General features: G+C 34.2%; 1 protein-coding gene across 2 annotated transcripts in view; it reads right to left on the bottom strand.

Annotated features, from left to right (window-relative positions):
- LOC142974842 (uncharacterized) overlaps positions 1–21,696 on the bottom strand; it is a 53,361-nt gene that overhangs the window by 7,048 nt on the left and 24,617 nt on the right. For both annotated transcript variants that reach the window (XM_076117411.1, XM_076117403.1), the window contains exon 2: positions 3,991–4,110. In XM_076117411.1, coding sequence (XP_075973526.1) covers positions 3,991–4,078 — 88 coding nt within the window. In that variant the 5' untranslated portion in view covers positions 4,079–4,110. The remainder of the gene's footprint in view (positions 1–3,990; positions 4,111–21,696) is intronic.

Genomic DNA, 21,696 nt, shown 5'->3' with positions numbered 1-21,696 from the left:
ACATAACTGCGAGTTTTACGCAGTTACGCAAGGAAAAAGCTGTTGACTATCAATTATGATAAGTCGTGTTCAATGGGTGCCCACGATGACACTGCGCGTGCGTTGAATACTAACGAATAGCACAAATTACCCAATAAGCTAATTGCACTGTCGACATTACAGACAAAACGACCTTTCCATAAAGGATAATGTGAATAATTGCCTGACGTCGGTGAAGCAATTACCATCGTGACTACTAATCGTGGGATTCCGGTATTAATTGGTACTTTTGTCTTTTCGAAAGAATTAGCCACTGTCAAGTTCGACGCTTCTCTCCGGAACACTGTAATCTTTAGTTTAGTAGCGCGATTTTCTAGTCTATCAGTTATCAATGTTTGGCACTTAAAATATACTTAGAAAATTAATTTGTATGGAACGCACTAAGGCCTCTAATCACCTTTTCAATCATTTAGTCCATAGTTACTCTGTTTTCGAATGTGGTACTAAATCGCTTCTCAGTATTTTAAATTTGAATTGACATAGACGTGTTTGTAATAACCTGCAAATGCTAAATGTTCCGAAATAAAGTAATTATTGGCACTCATCAATATGTGAAACCGTTTCCTGACCGTGAAGTGGATTAGTGTGCATTCCGGATCAATCATTTTAAACTACGGATTCATTTGTTATTGCAGGAATTTCCTAAAAACTTAATACCTAGAACTAAATCAAATAGTTCTTTCGATATTATTACAACTGTTTGCGTTCTCAAAAGGTTTCGCAAATTACACACACGGAATAAAAAGAAACAAAATCTTAAATATTATTATGTGTGAGAGATCTTTATTATTTCTCGATCATACGAATCTGTACCGTTCATTGAACTCGTTTTGTCGAGGAGATCACTGAATCGCGATAACGAAGTTCTTAACTTCGATCGAATACCGATAGTTATCGAACACACTTCTCGTCAAAATCTTCCAAACATTGTTAGATTTTAAGCCACTTTAATACTAGTTTATAACAAAAAGTTAAGTTAAATTAGCTTACACGAAATTTGTTATTGTCTCTTGAAACGCATTCTTATATAATCTTATTATAATCAATTTTTATACTAAATTCAATAAAAATTATATCGGTGCTAAAACTTAGATAAAGTCATAGGCATTTTGAATAATAGAACGTGTTATATTTCTATTAATATACAGATACCAGACAGGCGAGAAAGACATAAATATAGAAGTCGTGTCCTTAAATAATTATCATCCTAAAGCCTTAAGAGGAAAATAATCCTTCCTCGAGATTACTATTGGTGGGAAAACCCTTGCGAGGATGAATTTATAAACATCTGATCGCGTCACACGTCTATTTTTAGATTACATTATAGGCTTAATGATAAATACGCTATGTTTGTAGTATTCACTGGAAATACTATAAACAGATTATGATTATGGTGAATATTGATTCCGGGAATAATAAACTTCATGTAGACTTGATTAAAAACATTCATTAAAATCTTTCGGTTTAATTTGTTATCGACAAGAACAAACTCATTTTCCGTATTTATTTGGGTATTAATCAATTCCTAAGCAACGGTGTAAACATTTTACATGATCCAAAAAAGTATTTTTTTATATTTTGTGTAAAACATTTCGAATTTAAGCCCCTCAGTAGCATACCAGCAGACCACAGGGCTATTCATGTGTCTATAAAATTCAAGTGAAAAATTTATGAGAGAAAACTCCATTTCCGCAAAGCAGTTTACTCCCCTACTCGCTGGGGGACGAGAGCCGGCGCGGTCCATTGCATCCACACTGTTTCTACGCCTCTACAAATCTCGTAAAACGCAAAATTTATTCGTTATTTCTTTCGTATGCATTTGCTGGATTGCTTTTCGTACTTACTAGTAGTATTTCAAGACTATCACGGTACTATTGCACTGTCGTATCGCCATCGCATCGAGTATTCGACAATTTAAAATTAAAAGTTAGTGTGTGTTTTTTTCAAAAGTCACTCTTTCAGATCAAAGTTGTTTAGTTGAAATAAAATTTCTGGATTTTACAGTTTTATTTTTACAGAATTCCTTGTAGAGCTGCATCTGGTAGCTTGGACCATTGAAGATAATTTAGATAATGACTAACGGTATAAATACCAATGCAAATATTATCAAAATCAAAGAAAATTTAAGCAAATCATTTATGAGGATAAATCTTTTAGCGGAAGCCATATTACATAGCCGATGTTCCGAAAACTAAACAGATAATCTGATTATTACGAAATATGCAAACATACTGATTTATTGATAAACATATTAATTAATTGATCGTCTGGTTTACTAACCTCGTGAGCTAGAGTCAACAGTGATGCAATACGATAGCTCACGACCTGGGAATACAGGCGTTTAAATAGTGCGTAGCGTCTCAGCTCATCTTACATTCAATGAGGAATAACAAGATTTCTAGAACGGACTTAGAAAACTGAGAAATTGTATCTGTGTTGATTGAAGCATCCGATCTGACGTCGAGTTTCCAAAAGCTTCTTCTATATACTCGTACTATACTTATAATGGCTTTATATTGATTACTTCACGAGTATGTAAGATTACGGCCACAAAAAGAACAAAGTATATAAGGCATATTTAATTTATTTTTACCACGACTAATGCATGAGTCTGCGAAGCCAGTTAGTAGATAAGGCAACACTAAGCTAGTACGGATAGCTTCATAAAAACTACGAGTTTCCTAAAAATCAATTCAAACCGAAGTGTCCCTTAAGTTGAAACCAAACTCAATAAAGACTATAGAGATCTCAATTTCTTAGCCCACATACTGCTAGTGTGGGCTCACTTAATGCACTTTTAAAACACTTATTCTTTTCCGTACTGGCTAAATGTGTTCTCTGCCATTCAAGGGCGAACATTGGCTAAATGATTTTATTAAAAACAGTGAGGTAAGGTTTACTTTAAGCCTTAAAAACCTTAAGTACGTACCTATTTCCTTAATTTCAAGAGATATTTATATATAATGAGACCACCCAATTTCTATATAGCTGTAAGTAAACTACATTTGATTTGAGCACTGTCTCTAATACGAAATAAATCAAGTCCAACTGCACTCGGATTTAATTTCCGAACCAATTTCAATGTAATTAAGCGACCGGTTATTTCTAAAGCTGGATATATATGTATACAGATAGACAAGTATTAAAATATTACTAAAAGCATAAAGGTTAAGCTCGGTTGATAATATAAGACTTCTAATCATATTTTAACCCGTTACTGTCCTACTGCTGGGCCATCTAATATTAACTACCATCCTAATTTAGTTTGGTAAAAATTCGTACACATGTATGTACTATAATTTTTTTATTTATTATTATCATTTCATACGAATTTCTGTATTTAGAATTCTAGCGTTTCAATCTAAATGTTTTAAATGTAGACCACTTATGTAAATTGAAACAGTAAACATGTATTCTTCGACATTACTACGATAGACTATCAGCAGTTCTACAATTAAGTTGCCAAGCTCAATGACTATAGTGTTATTCCCATGGGGACTATTCGTTGTAGCAATCGATAGGACTAATTCAGCGGGGAATATTAACGGTTCATTGGTTGATTGATGTGTCTGATGTAACAGAAACACATACATACAGATATTACATCAGCAGAGCAGGAAATGTACGATACAATAAATTTTATGATATGATTATTGAACTGTTTGTTTATGATGCCGATAGATGGCGCGCGTATACTTGCTGAATATATCGAATTTATCGAAGTTATATTAGAAATGTAAAACACATCCATGTAATGTAAGCAATAGGGGCGATTCTACTAAACTGCAAAGAACGGTTTTATGACCTTATTCCATACTAAATTGTAAAGAACTTATAGCACTGTAGCCGACCCGAGAACCGAACTCCGGACTTCGTGACCGCAGTCGCCAAACCACAAGGGCTCACTTATTATAAGTACCAGGGTAAAATAAATAAGATAGAGTTACTCACCAATTCTTGACCGACGAGCGGAGCGCGGTTCGGCATCCGGCGTGACGGCGAGCAACCGAGGCGGCTCGCCCTTCTTGAACCACCGCATTTCTACTCTCCGGTTACTTCATTATTATATCACTGCAACAAGGAAAACTACTATTCAAAATCAATACAACACGCGAAAGTTGACGCTCGTGTTGTAAATTGTTTTGGTCGAGAACAGGTAAAGTTTATTGCCATTAGTCTCTAAGTGATTATGATTTCAATATAGGTAATGGCTTGGTCAGTTTCTTGGAAATGGTACGAGAGATATTCATAGCTGCTTGCGTTTATTGCTCTGTATATGATTAGTCTGCTATCTTTAGTACCATCAGTTAATAGATTTGAGTGTACTGCAAGTTTATTAAAAATATAATTACTCATTTCAGCATCTCATAACACGCGATTGATGTTCTTTGATTTATCATTAGTATGTTGATAATTGTCAACAAAGTAATTAGTTACAACGTTATAAACATGACAACGGTCATGTTTAGTTACTGAGACCTTAACTTCTATTACTAACAATCACACGATGTTATTAAGTTTGGAAATCAAATATTTATGCTAGTATTACAAATAGATACTGTGATCCCAAACATTGTTTCAAAATATGAACGTTTTATGAACTGTCTCTCAAAATTAAAAACTAAATTGCATATACTTTACGATCCGATAACAAATTACAATTTCAAGAATCCGCAATAAAGGCATCTATAAAATGTTACCCCGCAAAGTTTATTGCATCAAACATTGTCAAGTAAAATGTGGTCTATAGACCGGTCGTTTAATAACTCGATGATGTTGCAATCCGTAGTTAAGTATAAAGTGCTTCAGCCATTGAACACTCAAAGTCATTAAAGTCCCGACAGGTTTCTTAACTTGTCCGTCTCCTTTTACGATACTATTTGCACATACCGACATATTTCTACATGGACCTCAGGCTGTGACTTGCGTAAGTGTAAAAAACATCGAATATTAATTATTTGATGAAGGTGACTGTCGTTCAAGAAGCCATTGATCATGTTTCAAGTGCTACATTTTTGAGGCTTTTGTTTAGACAGTAACGCGATTATCCTACAGAATCTTTATACGATTAGTCTAAGTATAAACTAGCTACGAAGCCGGGAAAAAGAAAGGGCAGGTTTTTAAATTGAACTGGGTGTGATTCCAAGCCGTTACTCGGCAATTACCTGTAGTCGTTGCAAAGTTACCGCTCCCATGTTGATATTACCTTAGCGCAAACTTAGCAACCATTCTCGGTAAAAGCTTGTATCATAACTTCGAACTAAAGACTGCGTATTTCCAAACCACGTCATTATATTGTCAACGATTTCCACTTACTACGTACAAAAAGCTAACACTCTCTTCTAGATAACGTCGCAAGACAGTATCATATTACACGTTTACCGTCGATCACGATCGCGGATCATTACATTATCTCACTGCGCCATCAACCGTCATAACATTGTTACTGATTCGTTACATCGCTGCGACAAGACAGCCATCCATCAACAAATCGTATCGCAAGCAAGCATCGAAACCAAACTCGATTTAAATAATCACGTAACTCGTAACCTTGTCGGTTATAGTGACAGCATTAGCACTGTTGTGTAACAAATCGATTTTTTGCACTAATCAGTTCTTGAAAGACTTGTAATGTAATCCAAGTTAAAGCGAACGTAAATAAACAGTTTTAATGCTTGTCGATTACTCTAATTGAAAAGAGTAATTAAGTCGGCCATTGATGTTTTTATCTGTGACAAACTTTGATTTATTTTTCGGGAAAAGCCCTGCCTTCGGAGATAACCTTCTGATCTTGAGCGTAACGAGATAGATGGTAATGAATTATTAGTTTATAATTAAATGGAAAGAGGTCGAGACGGGCGTCAATTACAAGCACGGTGAATACATTAGCTATCAAATAATTTACATTTCTAGGTGCTGTTATTATGAATTTTAATAAAGTAAAGCTTTCAGGCTTGTTCGGTACTTATTTTAATAACTCATTATACTTTTGGGTCGCAGCATTATGAATAAAAACCTACTCACTGCTAAGATCAAATTTAAATGTATAATGTTGTTTTATTTATCACCTCATGCAATCTAGAACTGTGTGTGCATTTATAACGACATTATTTGACTGATAAAAGTATTTTTACATTCGATGAGGCGGATGACGAGTTCTTATTTGTACTGATGTCTTTACAAGGTTTCCGCATACAAATTATGCAGGAAGTTAGCAAAGGAACCGATGAGAATACCGTCGCATTACTAATGCGTTTTGCAGAATTATTTGTTTCATGTAACGCGCTACAAAGAATAATGTCACTATAAAGTAAGGTCCTTCGTATTCCAAGAATTTCAAAGCTTACATAAGAATAGAATCGTAACGGAAATTGAACTTCCTAAAGCAATAATATCTTACCTAATATTTGTAGCGCGTGGAAAGAAATTTTGCTCAAGGTAATTCCAACTTTAGATATTCAATAAGGAAACTGTGATTGAACAGATTACAATCCATTGAACAATTCAACTTTTTATGGTTTTATACTTATCATGAATTTAGATTAGTTTTAAATTACACAATAGGCAAGAAAGAAAAGTGAAGATTCCGGAATACTCATTACTGTGCTGTCGGTGGAACAATGGAATGCATACGATACTCGTCGTTAAATTATCGGTATTACAGAATTGTATTCCGTGGAACTTTCCCATCTAACTTTGTAATAAAGTTATGCAAGCAAGACTTATTCATTGCAAGTTCAATAGAACTACGTACCTTGAAGAAATTACCAAGTCAAGCGTTTATTCGCTTACTTAGGGCTCTATGTTGTTTGTACTTGAACATTATCGTTATATCGCTGGACTGTTCAAAATTGATCACTGTTAGTAGAGAACAGTTGCAAAATTAAGTACTGACCCGAGCACTGAAATTGTCTTGGGCTCAGAAAATGAGTGTATATTCACGAAATATTTCTTGAGCAACGACAAAATACAGAAGGTTCTGAACCTTATTAAATAGTTTCGTCACAATTTATGTCGTAGTACAACATGAACACTCGTAAAACTTGTATGATTCATGGGCCATGTACTACAAAGTGATGTAAGCCTGGATGACATTTGGGTTTACGAACCTCGACAACTACTTTGTACATCTTACGTCATTGTTTGCTGACATCGGACCAAAAAGTCACGTAAATGGAACATCAATATGTTTTTTTAAACTTGAACTTGAAGATATCTGAACCACTCTTTACAAATTCTTTGGAAGACACGATTCTTGAGATTAGATCGACTTTAAAATAAATTGACGTTGCTTCAGTGGATTTTTTGCTCCTTTCCTTTTTAGGTGGAGGTTTCTAAGGCAGGACTCTACGTGACGGCAATTCAAGAAGAGATATCATTACTACAGTCGTCTAAGTACCTAAGACACGTCTCGAGGACACCTTTCAGGACTTGTTCGTGCGTGACAAATGTACTTAGATATTTTTACTATAGCAGTAAAAAGATTGAGTAAAAAGCTAACTGTCTCATTGTATTTATATCACATGGTTTCAAATGGAGTAAGTATTTGTCATAAAAAAGGTAGTACTATAATTTTTTTTTTAAGTATTGCAAAGAAAGAATACTAGAAAGCTAGAGGCGGTGTCTTTAGCGTTTATGATCTGAAAAGAAAAACTTAAGTATAGGTGTTAAACAATATGAGTTATTGTATTGAACGTCCGTGATCGCGTTACTCACTAATTATTTGTCCAATTATCTATACAAAAAGCAATGTTTTATGGTCTATCAAATTTCAAACAAGTGAAAATCTAATCAGATAAGTGCAACGGTAGTGATGCTTTACCAACAATGAGTTATTTTCTTTGTTATAGTTCAGGATTCTAATCTTTTAATTGTTTGTCTTGTCATTTGTAAAATCTTTTTTATAGTTCTTTGACGGCCTCCGTGGCGCAATGATTGAAGTGGTCAGAACGCCACCACCAGTGCGTTGAGGGTTCGATTCTCGCAGGGAACAAATATTTTTGCGATTCGCAAATGGTGGTTTCGGGTCTGGTTGTACTTTGTATCCGTTGTTTGTATGTTTGTAAAATTCCCCGCGACACGAGCGCGATTCTTATTGCGGCAGATTTGTTTTAAAGCGTAAAAGTAGAGTTGCTGGACTTTACAAGGAGATTTAATCCTTGTTTTTTTAAGAATATAAATAGTACCGCCAGTTCGCAGTGTCTTGTAATAATTCGACGTGGCTGGTGTTTACGATCGCCGCACACAGTGAGCAAACTTTACGAGTATTAACTGTCATCTTGAACACTGCGTGGGATTATACAAAAAGTCAAATACGTAATCTTGTATGACGTTCAATGTATATTTGCATTCATAAAATGCACACGTGATCTTTTATAATACTATAAACACTGGCTCTTACCCACGTTTCCGCCTGCGTAGTATTTTTTTTTTAAATGAAAATGTTCTAGGCCATTCTCGAAAAATAAACAAGTATCCTATATAGTTATTTATTTTATCTGAATTGTGTCCGCAGTTTTGCCATGCAAGCGTAATAGATCAATAAATATAGTCATTGGTTGTTTTTATCATAAGTTGTTAAGTTTCAATAATTGCTTGTAGTTATTATAACAACACGCTATATTGATATAACTGATCACTTAGTCATAACACTCGGAATAGTTCGCTAACAAATACATCAATGACCAAATTAAGCGACTGAGGAAGTCAACGCTTCCTTAGTCGCTAAAAGCAGCCACGGCTATGATATGATAATTTTAAAAGTTAGATGTAATAAGAATTCATTCGCCACTTAACATAGAATACTTAACCCAAAAATATGGCGGCAAAAATACCCGTAAGTGCTTTTGCAAAAAGTTTAAAACGTCAAATGGCAGAAAATAAGCGCTTCTAAATGTTTTTCGGTGTACACGCGATTATAAAAATGTTCATAAAAATATCATTTATACGCCGTGTAAATTAAATAAGAACGACTTCCTAGAAACTGAACCAACAGTTTTTATTATGCCTAATAAATGTTAACGATAATTACGCGAGGAACACTAATGTCTGTTTATACGCAAACGCCTTGCGGTAAGCTGCAGATATTATATTACCAACGTTTTAACAAGCTTTTCAATTGGTTCACAGATAATTTCAACCATTAAGGCTAAAAAAACTAGGACAAATAAACATGACTCGTGAATCCCTAACCTCAATACAAAAGACCTAAAGGCCAAAGAAATTTAAAAAGGCAATTGGCTCGAAAATATTTGATCAACATTTTTTTCGCTCAACCGAGGGAATACTATTTCTTCGGCAATAAGCACGAACTGAAATACAGTGGATGAAAACGAAGCAAAAAGAATTGGAAGTAATGAATTGCCTGAATAAAAGAACTGAACGTAAGTAGTTTTCTTTATTTTTGCAGATGTTACGAACGAGTGCTTAGTGCTGAGTTGTTCCCTCGTTAGCACTTTTTTACTCCACGTTTCAACACTTACTTGTAAGCAAGTACCCAAAATACAAATTGTTAGGAAGTCACGTAATCAGGTAACGTATACTGAGATCCGACGATCCGGCCTACATACATGTTATTCAAAGAAACATACTATAAATGACTGCTAATGAAGCTCCTATTTCGGGAATACAAACATTTGTAAGGTGTTAAAATGTTAGAATTCTAATCTCTCACATAAAATATTTGATTCATACTAAACGTCAAGTTTATAGACAGATATAAATGTATTTTAGTCTAGTTTTTGGAACGAACGCCATTTCGAATTCTAGCAAACTGCCGTAAATGATAGGCATCGGCAATTAGTCTCCGTAAAAGCGTCAGAGCGGATCTATCAGTGTCCATAAAGCTGTGAGCTTTTGGCTTACGAACTTAGAAAAAATGCTAATATAGAAAAACAAGGAAAGATAATGCAGTAGAGGACTATGTTTAGAAGAGGAGGCCATTAATCATCGGTATTTACGTATATAAATAAGAATAGCCTTCGCGCTTGCAATATACCGAAGATTTATGTAGGCGCTACTGAAGGTGTACTTTGCATCCATATTTCACCGATACCGGTATTACCTATATCTCAACGAGTGAGGGGCGTATCTGTCTTCATTTTGGCCGAGAGTTATCGACAGGATATACAAATTTTACACTGCGCAACCTGGTATCCGCCGTCTTCGCTGTGGTGTGACAAAAATAACGTAATACCTGATCGGTTTCCTGTTGTGAAAACGTATAAACAGCAGTAATACAAACGCGTTGAAAACAACATAAACGTATAAAGTTACACGAGATAAAATGGCGACTGGCACCTTTTATACAAATCGGTGGATCCGTTATAGTGGACGCAAGGAAGGATAACATAATGAATACACATTTATCCGGGGCATTATCTTTCATATCCATTTCGCTGGCTCCTTTTTGTTTTGCTCTGGGTGAATACAGTTATTTTAGGATACAATTTCATCTATATGTAAATAACAATACATTTAATGCGGGAGGATATGAGTCCTATTCATATCCATATTTGGCAAGATTTCAAGCATATTTTACTGAACAATGTAAGTAGGCTTTCTTCTGCAAACATTATGTTTTGTGGATGTAAACGCCTAAGCTTTTAGTATGACAAATACGTTGGTTTATGACTGTTGTATATATTTATGTTATACGTAGCAATTGGCTGAGTTACATAAATAAATAATATATGCATGGAACAATAAATAAATACGCCTACAATATTCTCATTGCTAAAACTATATGACTAGTTTTGTAGGAAACAAAGGGAGGAAAAAAACTCTTATCAATTCAAATAAATTATTAAATACTGAGTAGTTTAAAATCAATTATGTCTCCATGGAAATAACTATAATAGGCTTTGTAGAACACAGTAGAGTTCGACATGAAAAATCAAAATCTTATATCATAATGTTTTATTAAATAACATTCAATTTATGTATTAAATTATAACGGCACTAATAAAATCAGTAACTCCTGTTCTCTTTATTAAAGTATTATATTCAAGGAAGTAATATCTGGCACGAAATTAATTCCCAAAGATAAATCCGTTTCTAACAACACGGATCTTACGTCATAAATCCAATGGAATTCTTGTTCTATTCGCGTCAGATTCTAAGTGAAATCCTAATTAGAGGCCTCGTTTGATAGCGGCAATGTTCCGTCGAGATATTCGTATTGCTGTCATAATGAAAACATCTCCAATCACAAGAAGAAATGGAATTTCTAATGAAGAACTCACGTTTCTTTATCGCTGATTGTTGGCAGCTCCTCGCATGATCAATTATTGTATCAACCACATTGTAAAACTTTTGGCGATTGAAAAGAGTGGCCGTGAGTTTCTCGCTAGCTCTTCTCATAAGGCTGTACCCCCTTTCCGAGCTAGTGGTAGATTCAGTAATTGTAACGACTATCATAAGTGTCAATATTTGACCTAAATGAATAAATGATTTGATTTTGATTTGATTTTGATTTTTGATTTTTAAGCGCAAAGGAAAATAAGACGATACGATGATAATGAAATTCGATATACTATTTATATTACTTCTTTACAATGGTGTTTCTGGATAAGGTAAAAAAATAAAATAGTCATGTTCACGCCTTACACATTGTATTTTCTATAATGGATTTATAATGACGTCATGTAAGTCTTAGGTACTTATAGTCTCGACTCTGTATAGACGCCTCATTTGTTCAAATCGGTTAAAGAATTCGACCCTAAATACTTTTGCTTATTCGAACTCGTTTGCCTTATTGAGATTAAAGGCTAGAAAAATATATTTGTGAGTGGCCAGTAACGAGTTTTCTGACTAAAGAAAAAAAAATAGAAGGTGTTTTTTAGGCAACGAATCATTCATTCTTTCTATAGTCAAATTTCGGACTGTTTTGTCAGTTAAACATTTTCATATGATTATTAAAAAAAAATCTCTGAGGCAACGCACTGTTGTAAATTAAACTTTTACTACAACAGCAGTTACAACTCTTCAAGTAAAAAAAAAGAATAAAATATTGCCAGTATTTTACGAACCAATAAACAGTTGACAAATAAATATGCTTGTGAATTGAATTTACAATTGATGTGAATTGTGAACAATCAGCTGTTTTACAATAATTGTATCTTTCATTTTAGCTCGAATAAAATGCTGACGCTTAATTTTACAGTGTCTATCCTTTGTAACTTTATTTAGCCGTAATGTACCGCTAATGGACTTTAACTCAGAAAATAATTTACTTTTTGCCATTATTTAAGGTTTTTTCACAAGTTTTTTGCTTGAGATAAAAAGTAGGTTCTTAAAGTAGGCAGGCGAGCGTAATAGCTCTTATTTTCTTGCTGACCGGCGCTAAGGTCGTGTGAAATGATCACTAGGTATAATTTAAGAACGTCAGATTTCGTGACAAGTGCACTGCTAATGTACGTGGAATTTAGCTCAGGCAAAACCTATTTTCAATAACCTCGCTTTTTAAAATCTACATTGCGATTCTGAGTCAAGTAACGTTGTGAGCGAACACGATTTTACTTTGTTTCATTTAAAATCCACGCGCGTAATTTAAAAATATCCAACTTTCATTAACGCCGCTGGCTCAAAGGTAGTTTACATTCACAGTGAACTATCGATTATTCAGAGTCTTACCGATGGTAATCGAAAGGTTTCGAGTGAAAACTCCTTATGGAGACGAGTATCACGTACGACTGATCAATATTGAGGTCGCGATGCACGAAGCTTGTATTTGAATACAAACGCAATGTTACGGATGTGAAGATACCGAGTGACAAACCGCTCAAAAACGACGCACGAAAATTGGATTGAATTGATCAAACCTCGCGATTTGTTTTTTTAGTACACAACGGACGTGTTGTGTGATTTATTGTGTTTGCTACCAAAATATACTCCTCTGTGATCGGTTTTCTGAATATTGTGGACCCATACTATGAACGTTCTCAATCCATATCAAAGGAATGGAGCGATAGATTTTCTAGTAAACGTTTGTATAGCTTTCGCTAATAGTTTCTTGCAAAGTTTACTTTTGTCAATTTTGACAGAATCTCTACCTAATCTGCTTGTCAAAGACATTATTATTTCACAAATACACCAGATGATGAAAAATTGGTCCCAAAGGACGGTATTGAACAAAGGTATAAAGAGAGAATTATGTCAGCTATTTTAAACAAGAGCTCAACAAAGTCTGATAAAAATATTTGAAGAATGTCTTGTCTAAAACGTAACCTTTGGCATTTCTATTTATACAAAGGCAATAGATAATAAAACAATACCAATAAATCTGTTGTTGAACCAACAAAGTTATCTGTTACAACAAAGAGGGTTCATGTTTGCATTGCACTTCGTCCGAAACTATTGATAACAAACGATTGTCGATATAATCTGACCTATATTTTTTTACAAGGGCATATCGTGTTTATATTTTTGATAACAGTTTGAAAGTTGGCCACGATAAAGCGGGTATCATAAAAGATAATCCGAAATTCAGCGAAATTAATGGTTGGTAAACATTTATTTAAAATGTACAAACATTACAGATTGGGTTCCACCGCATCGTGTGGAATTTTAATCAGATGTACTTTTAAAGCTTAACAAGAAAATGAGATTTTATATCCGTATAATTAATTACATCAACAATACCTCCTGTTTATTTCACTGATGGAAATTTTCCTCTGTAGTCGGAGTTGTAGTGTATACGGATCACGTATTCCCAGTTTCGATACTACAATCAGAAACTATTTATTATGGCCCGCGTTAAGCCGACTGTGTATCATGGCAGGTACCCAGTTTTAATTGTCAAGTTGAGCAACATACTATTTGTAGGGTAAGGGTTCTTTGGTTAGATAATTCGCAACCCATCGATTTATAACGTACACGCAAAATAGCAAAGCCTTTCGTAAATACGGGATCGAAAGCTTGTGAGTAGTCTGGCAAATGTAGTTGTATTTATTAATAATCATATAGCTCGATTTTAAATTAAAAAAGGAAATGATTTAAGTAAAATACCATTGCATAGACAAAGTAAGGAGCATGCAGGTCAAATAACCCGTTAGGTAAGCTCGAGAGCCGTCAAGACATGGCAATCAATGCTAAATGCGTAGTCACATAACTAAAATGTTTACATTGCTTTTTTGGTGTCGAACAAACTATTTGTATGCCTATTTGTATCTTTTCAAGTAAAACTTGTTATAAAATTATGTAATAGACAGGATATTGACTAGTTTCTAAATAGTGTCGAGTGTAGTTTATTCGTTATTTACTTTACGTTATGAAATCGATTTTGTGAGAGAAATTATTTTATACTGATCTCTTGATTTTCTCTGCTGAATTTATAGAAATTCAGATAGTGAAAACTGAATGAGTGAATTCAGTCAACGATAAACAAAATGCTACTATGAAATTGATTTTCTTGCTCTCTAGATAAAACGTTCAGACTTCAAAGATAAAATAAATTTAACAGATATTATTTTTCACGCCGGTGTAACTTGCGCTGGAACGGCGAGCGATCCAAGGTAAAATCGATATTAGCGTTAATTCCTGTCTAATGTGATAGCAAATGTGCAACGCAAAAGCTATGAGATACTATTCTAAATGTGTGCAGTTAAACTTCAAGATGAATTAAGTCCACTAAATAATTCATAACATTATTTATTCTTCTCAATTAAATGTCTTACATTAATAACTATACAGCGACCTTAATATAATTTATAGAGAACGTCAAATACAAAAAATACTCGCGAAGATATTAGTATGCGATTATTCTGCCTATAAATCTATTTGCTACTCTAAAGAAGCGACTACCGGTACTAATTATAAAGGAATAGTAACAAATTACTTGAAGAAAGCTTACTCGAACATTAAGTTGAACATCCGCAAGAAGTGATCGAGTATCTAATTCATTCTTAGCTCCGAACACATTGAACAATCTAATTTATAGTTTGCAATTCCAGTAGCGTGCTTTAACCATTTCAGTTCTTGCACGAACTGGGGAATGAACACAAGGCCTTAGCAGTCAAAAAGTTTACCAATGAGATGATTCTAGACTTGTATTTTTCTAAATAAAGTAAGTATTTGAATAACAGTTTTTGCTATCGTAATTGAATTATAACAACGTCGATAAAAACTGTATGTTTTCTGGTCTAGTGAGCACAGATACGCTTATTTATCATTTAGAATTTTAAATTCTATTTACAGACAAATCTAGAATTTAAATTTCAGTCAAGATTTTGCTTAGAAGTAATAGATTTTTTTATACTACTCTTAAAAAACATTTTTTTGTCATGTGCTTCTTTAAGTTATCTTTGCAACACATTTTATAATTTAAATCAATTATTTGTTTCACCTTCCCAATTATGTAAGAAAACCAAGTTACCCTTGATATACGGTAACAGACTTGCCCCCTAACACATGAAACCTAATACATCAAACGCAGTGCAGTGTTCTGTGTATATTACACAATTTACACCTCCGCCAAAGCCTTCAGGGAAATACACCGTGTACGTCCATGTTGTAACACATTACTACTATATAGAACAAAGTAACTAGACAAAAAAACTAGCCATTATTGTATCATGGCGTAATTACAAATTACTAATAATAAATATTATAAATCTGAAGAGTGTGTTTGTTTGTGTGTTTGTTTGTTTGTTTGAACGCGCTAATCTCAGGAACTACTACTACTTGTCCGATTTGAAAAATTCTTTCAGTGTTAGACAGCCCATTTATCGAGAAAGGCTATATCATCACGCCACGACCAATAGGAGCAGAGTAAAAAATGTTACAAAACTTTAATTTAAAATATGAAAATTATGACCCGTTCTCTCTTATGTGACGCAAGCGAAGTTGCGCGGGCCAGCTAGTTACTACTATATAGAACAAAGTAACTAGACAAAAAAATAAAGCTATTATTCTATCATGGCGTAATTACAAATATAATGAAGTGTGAGTCAGTTGGAGGTCAAGGTGCGTCAGAGCGACGTGTTGCAGATCGCTAAGATTAGTCGTGACGCATAGGATAGTCGCGGTCACTACCCTCGCTGTCGACAACGTGATTCTTTAATACCACGTGATATATTGTACTCTTGTAGGTTATGTGGGGTGTTTGAGTGGACTGAGTGCACAGATTTTTCTCTCATAATTCGGTATCGAGAAACTGAGATTGGAAAAGAACTTGATTGTGGTACTTGATTTTAAAAATGAATACACTTCAACTACTATGACTTAAAACCTCAGCCAGATTTTAAACAATCCTTTTCAAAGTACATAAAGTGTTGTCTAAGTTCTTAATTAGTAGGTTACTACATAGTTTCTTTGGATGTTTTCGTAGAATTTATTGAGTGGTAGTCATATATTAATATAGCAGCTTGGATAATACCGAGGTATAATCTATCTACCAAATAACATAAAAGAATTTAATGTTAATCGCGTATTATAAGGTATAAATTACATCAGTATTTTCGTGAGGGTTCGTCGTCATGTTTACTTTTTGTCTGCGGTTACACCCACATTTTGCTTATTACGTTACATCTACTTACGTTGTATGTTATAGGGGCCGAATCTATAGTAGTCGGTTTTTTATCATATATTAGAGCTCCATTAGTCTACCATTTTGTTTTGTAGACACTGGCAGTCACACTATAGTCCAATATTACTTACCCCAAATCATGCATAACACAAAGAAAATAAATAATATTGCTAAAAAATACGATACGATATACCGTTTACAAAGCCCTCATTAAATACCAAAAGGAATTTCTATAAAGCCGCAATCGGTCCAATCTTTTAGAGCTACTTCCTCACTTTATTTCGAACGCTGAGAGCGTATATTTTTCAATAGCATCCACCGACACATAGGCTATTTTATGTCAGCAAAGTCGGCTGCACTCTTTAGAGCTGAACCGGCTTAAGCTTTCACGCGGCGGAACAGGGCCTTTTCTTACTCCTGCATCGCGCGAGGGCAATTCTATTGAGTGTCGGGACGCACATTGTGGCTCAACTTCAATGAACTGCACTCTGCCAGTCAATAAAGCTCCGGCGAGGAAACATACGGCTTTACTTTCAATGAATAGTATTTCCAATAACTACGTTTGAACTTTTGTATTACCGGGGAGAGTGTTGTCGATACCGAAGCCTATGATGTTAGTCTCTCCCTCAATTTTTAATAGGCTGCAGTAATGAACCTGTAAATAAGATTTTCACGTTTTACGCCACACTGAAATTGACTCCAGGGGACCAAAAACCATTCTCTGTTTATGTCGTGCTGAAACCCCTTTTTATTTTGTTTCCAAGAATCTAGTCGGTTTTACACATTACGATGTTACGTCACGTACGCTGTTTGGCCTCAAAAGCCTCCAGCACTGAACGTATAGACTTTTGTTACATTTTTTGATCACGATTTTACGTTTATATTTGGGATTTTGGCATGACATTCCGTAATTACAATTAGCCGTTGTTGTTGACATCAAAAGAAAAGTGTCACAACTCTGTTAAATTAAATTACAACTTTGTTTGTCGTTGGGTCCGGACATGGTCCGCGTATAATGTGCGGTATAATTTATTTTTGTCCGTCACAGATTTAATTTAATAATTTTCACTTATGTTGTATTATCATTAGTTTATGTTGAACGAATTAGGTAGACGTATAATCATTTTATTTCCATACTGCTTCGGCCGGGGATATTCATAATTTATGAGGAGTGGATTAATATATAATCAGTATACCGTAAAGTAGCTGTGAGCATCCACTAAGGGTACCCGAGATGAACTTTAAAGTTGCATACTAATGAAGCGAAGCATTATGTCAGTAGTACTGATAGTCGTCGAGAGTAAGTGGCTGCTAATACTGATGAATATTCATTACACGCTTACTATGTAAAGTTTTTGTTTAGGAAATAATTCTTTGACTCCCGACGAATATCATTTAAAACAAAAACATGAAATATTCACGATGTTCTTTGTCTTAAAAATTGTGAAACTTGACGGCAAACTTGGAGATTTACAAGATAAAGGAGTTGAAGTGTTGGTAATGAAATTGTTTGAGGTACACCATGGAAGCTGCTTGCTTTCCGAGTGCTCCGTTGAATAGTTAAATAGTACCGACGCCGAGTCGAATGTGTAACGAAAATCGAGTTTGTGAAGCGAAAACCTTATTAACATTTTTGTTACAAACAAGTTGCTATTTGTTGAGAATTTACTTCGAGACTCGAGGAATAAGTAGTGCGTGTATCAGTTTTACTAGAAAATAAATCGAATGTTTATTTTTGTTCCTTGTTATAGACGATCTCTATCTCATTAAAATATTATTTGCCTAAATTAATATTTACGAGAACTAGTTTCGTTAGACTCAAACTAGAATTTTATAAAACTGATAGATTTACATAATAGATTCTTAGTTTACCTACTATTATAAAACACTTTATAATATTAGTATAGATTTAATCAAGCTTTTGCCTGGTCAATAACATATTTAAGATTGATTTTCCTTACCAACACATATTGAGGACACTCCGCTCTTGCATTTCAGAGTAAACTCAACATCGAATACATACATATAGCTTAGAAACGTGATTGAAATAAGAGTACACAATCGTCCCCTATTTGAGCGATCCGTACACGTGCCACGTAACAGACCAGGCACACAGCTCGCCAAATTGATACAACAAATACATTTTCATTAAACCAACTTAATACTCCGACTTAATATTAGCTATCGACTTAGTATTAGCTTCTTTTTAACCCATTACTGTCCCACTGCAGGGCAAAGGTCTCCTCCCAAACTAGAGAGGTGTTAGGCCTTGAGTCCACCACTCTGGTCAAGTGCGGGTTGGGGACTTTGCATGCCCTTAATAAATGTATTAAACAAATTTTAGCCATGCAAGGTTTCATCATTATGTTTCCCTTCACCGTTAGAGCAAGCGATAATATTAGTTATCGACTTAATATTAGCAACCGACTTAGTATTAGCTACCGACTTAATGTTAGTTAACAGGCTTAGAATATAATCTCATAAGCAATGATCAATACACAATCAAAGCTAGCTTGTTTGACTAGTTGACTCTGAGCTTAAACATAGCTTATTGAGTTAGTCCTTGGTTTTAATTATCTATACTAATATTATAAAGCTGAAGAGTTTGTTTGTTTGTTTGATTGATCGCGCTAATCTCAGGAACTACGGGTCGGGTTTGAAAAATCTTTCAGGTGTTAGATTGCCCATTTATCGAGGAAGGCTATAGGCTATAACATCACGCTAGGGCCATTAGGAGCTGAGTAGCAACGAAAAATGTTCAAAAAACAGGGAAAATTATGACCCATTCTCTCTTATGTGACGCAAGCAAAGTTGCGCGGGTCAGCTAGTCGTCTAAATGTTTGTTAGAATACCTACAACGGCAAACTAAATTGATTGCTTTAATTTTGTCAGGGAACTTAATGAACATAGCGTGTCAATTTGGTACTTTACCAGATTTCAATAACGACTTGTTTGTACAAATCATGTTGAACTAATTAGGTATATTTGTAACGTAACCTAATGTGTTAAACGAACTATGATATTAATTAACTTAATTAGTGTTAGGAAAATGTATTTTATTTCACGCCTAATTACGCCTATCATTTTAAGTCCTGCTATGAAATCTGATTTGTGATACGAATTAATTTTTCAGCCTCGTTGCAACAATATTCTGATGTGTTATCGCATATTAAGTAAAAAACAAACTTGAGATGGTACAGATGTTAATTATTTTCACAAAAATGTTCTGAATAAATGAATTTTGCACTAAGGTTTATTGTATAACCTGCATTCTATAGGTCATCTTTTATCCCAGATGGAACCAAATATTTGAGCACATAAAACAATAAATAACAATACAACATCAAAACAATGCTCGATGTTGCTCAAGAATTTTTCCTGCACCCATTAGTTAAAGGTTACACGTGTAATTAAAAGAACTAGTATTTTTATTGTAAGCCCGATGAGCAAACAAAGGCATTATCTCACATGGAACACGGAACAAATCGAGTATGAATGAACAGAACTAAGTTCACTGCACCACATCCCGACGTAACACCGGTAACAGCCAACATCTATAATAATACGTAATACTGATAAAAGAATAATCTCTTATTAGTCATGCACGTAGGATAGTTCCCGATTTCGATTAAATTTGATGGAAAGCCGAGATTATCTGTCAGTTGAGGTTTGGAAATTACGTACTTGTAGTGTTGCTTCGTGTTCATTTGTTCTGATAGAATTTTCGAAGAAGAGTAGGAAATAGAAAGATGTTTAATATAAAATATTTATCATGTAGGTTATTTGGAATAGTTCAAAGAAACGAGCCCTGAGATATTAAAGGTATATTTAATTTAATAAGGTTTAAGTAAGCTACCTAGTCAGCTTAGTTCAGTGTACCTATTAGGAAAATGCAATATATATTCGAAATTTCTGTGTTTTCAAGTGCTTTTAAATTCTTCATTCACAATGGTTCACGATAACATAGACAATATGGATGTAGTTTTATTATTAATCTGCCAAAATCGACCTTTATATTCCGAGTATAAACACTACTGTTTCCGAACTCGATGCACATAATAATGAAATTGAAGTACCGTAATATACTAGACATGAACCGAGACAGGCAGTAAAACATGAACCATTGTTATCTAAAGGACCCTTTGTCTTATTTTATTATATGAAATCTTATGTCAGCATATAATATACGCATGACGGAATAAAATCTAGAAGATTCTGAATAATATAAAGGTAGTTAATGAGCTGTAAAATTGAGTCCTTATTGAAATCATCTTCAACGTTCGGGCCGAGATCAAAACGTTAGGTTGAAAAAGGAATTCTATGTTACTTATTTCTTTTTAGAATTGTTACGTTTGCGTTTTACAGGACGATTAATATTGAATGCAAATCTTATTATTCGTTCATATTTCTTTATAGTTATATTTTGGAAATATGTCATTTAAACATAGCCATATATGAATATGTGTAAACAGAAATGATACATACTCAGCACATTTATTATTAATGCTATTTATTTCACGATTATAAAATGAATAAATACAATATATCCGCCTTACATAAAACATGTCCATTTTAGTACAAAAACCACGAACAGCTTTATGCACATTACCGCATTCCACAGGTTTTGAGTATCAAAGTTCATTGGCTGCATCAAATAAAAACATAAGCGTTAAAGTAACATTATAACTAATTAAAAATAAATAAACTCCGGCGAGGTATAAACTTGTTTGGAAGTAAACATCTCAACACTTGTAGACACTTGATTACACATAGACAGTCGTTGCCCGTTTTTATTATGAAGATTCTTATCCTACTTGTCTTACAAATGCAAAAGTTTATGTAGGTGTATGTATTTTTGTTACTCTCTTACGCAAAAACTTGTGAACCGATTTTGATGAGATTTGGTAGTCAGGTAGTTTATAACGGTTGAAATGTTATCGGATATCTTTCCGTCCGACATCTATTCACGTGAAGAACGACATAAGCAAAAGCTAGTAAAAATAATTTAAGGCCGTATGACACGAGAATATAATTCTATGTACAATTTATTATGTCAGTAATTTATGTATTTATTTATAAACATGCCAGTCATTACAGGCTTCAAAGTATTCGAGTAGAGGACGAATATAATT

This window comes from Anticarsia gemmatalis, chromosome 1 (assembly GCF_050436995.1).
Source record: "Anticarsia gemmatalis isolate Benzon Research Colony breed Stoneville strain chromosome 1, ilAntGemm2 primary, whole genome shotgun sequence".
NCBI classification, from domain to species: domain Eukaryota; kingdom Metazoa; phylum Arthropoda; class Insecta; order Lepidoptera; family Erebidae; genus Anticarsia; species Anticarsia gemmatalis.
This window is presented reverse-complemented; position numbering and strand designations above follow the sequence as displayed.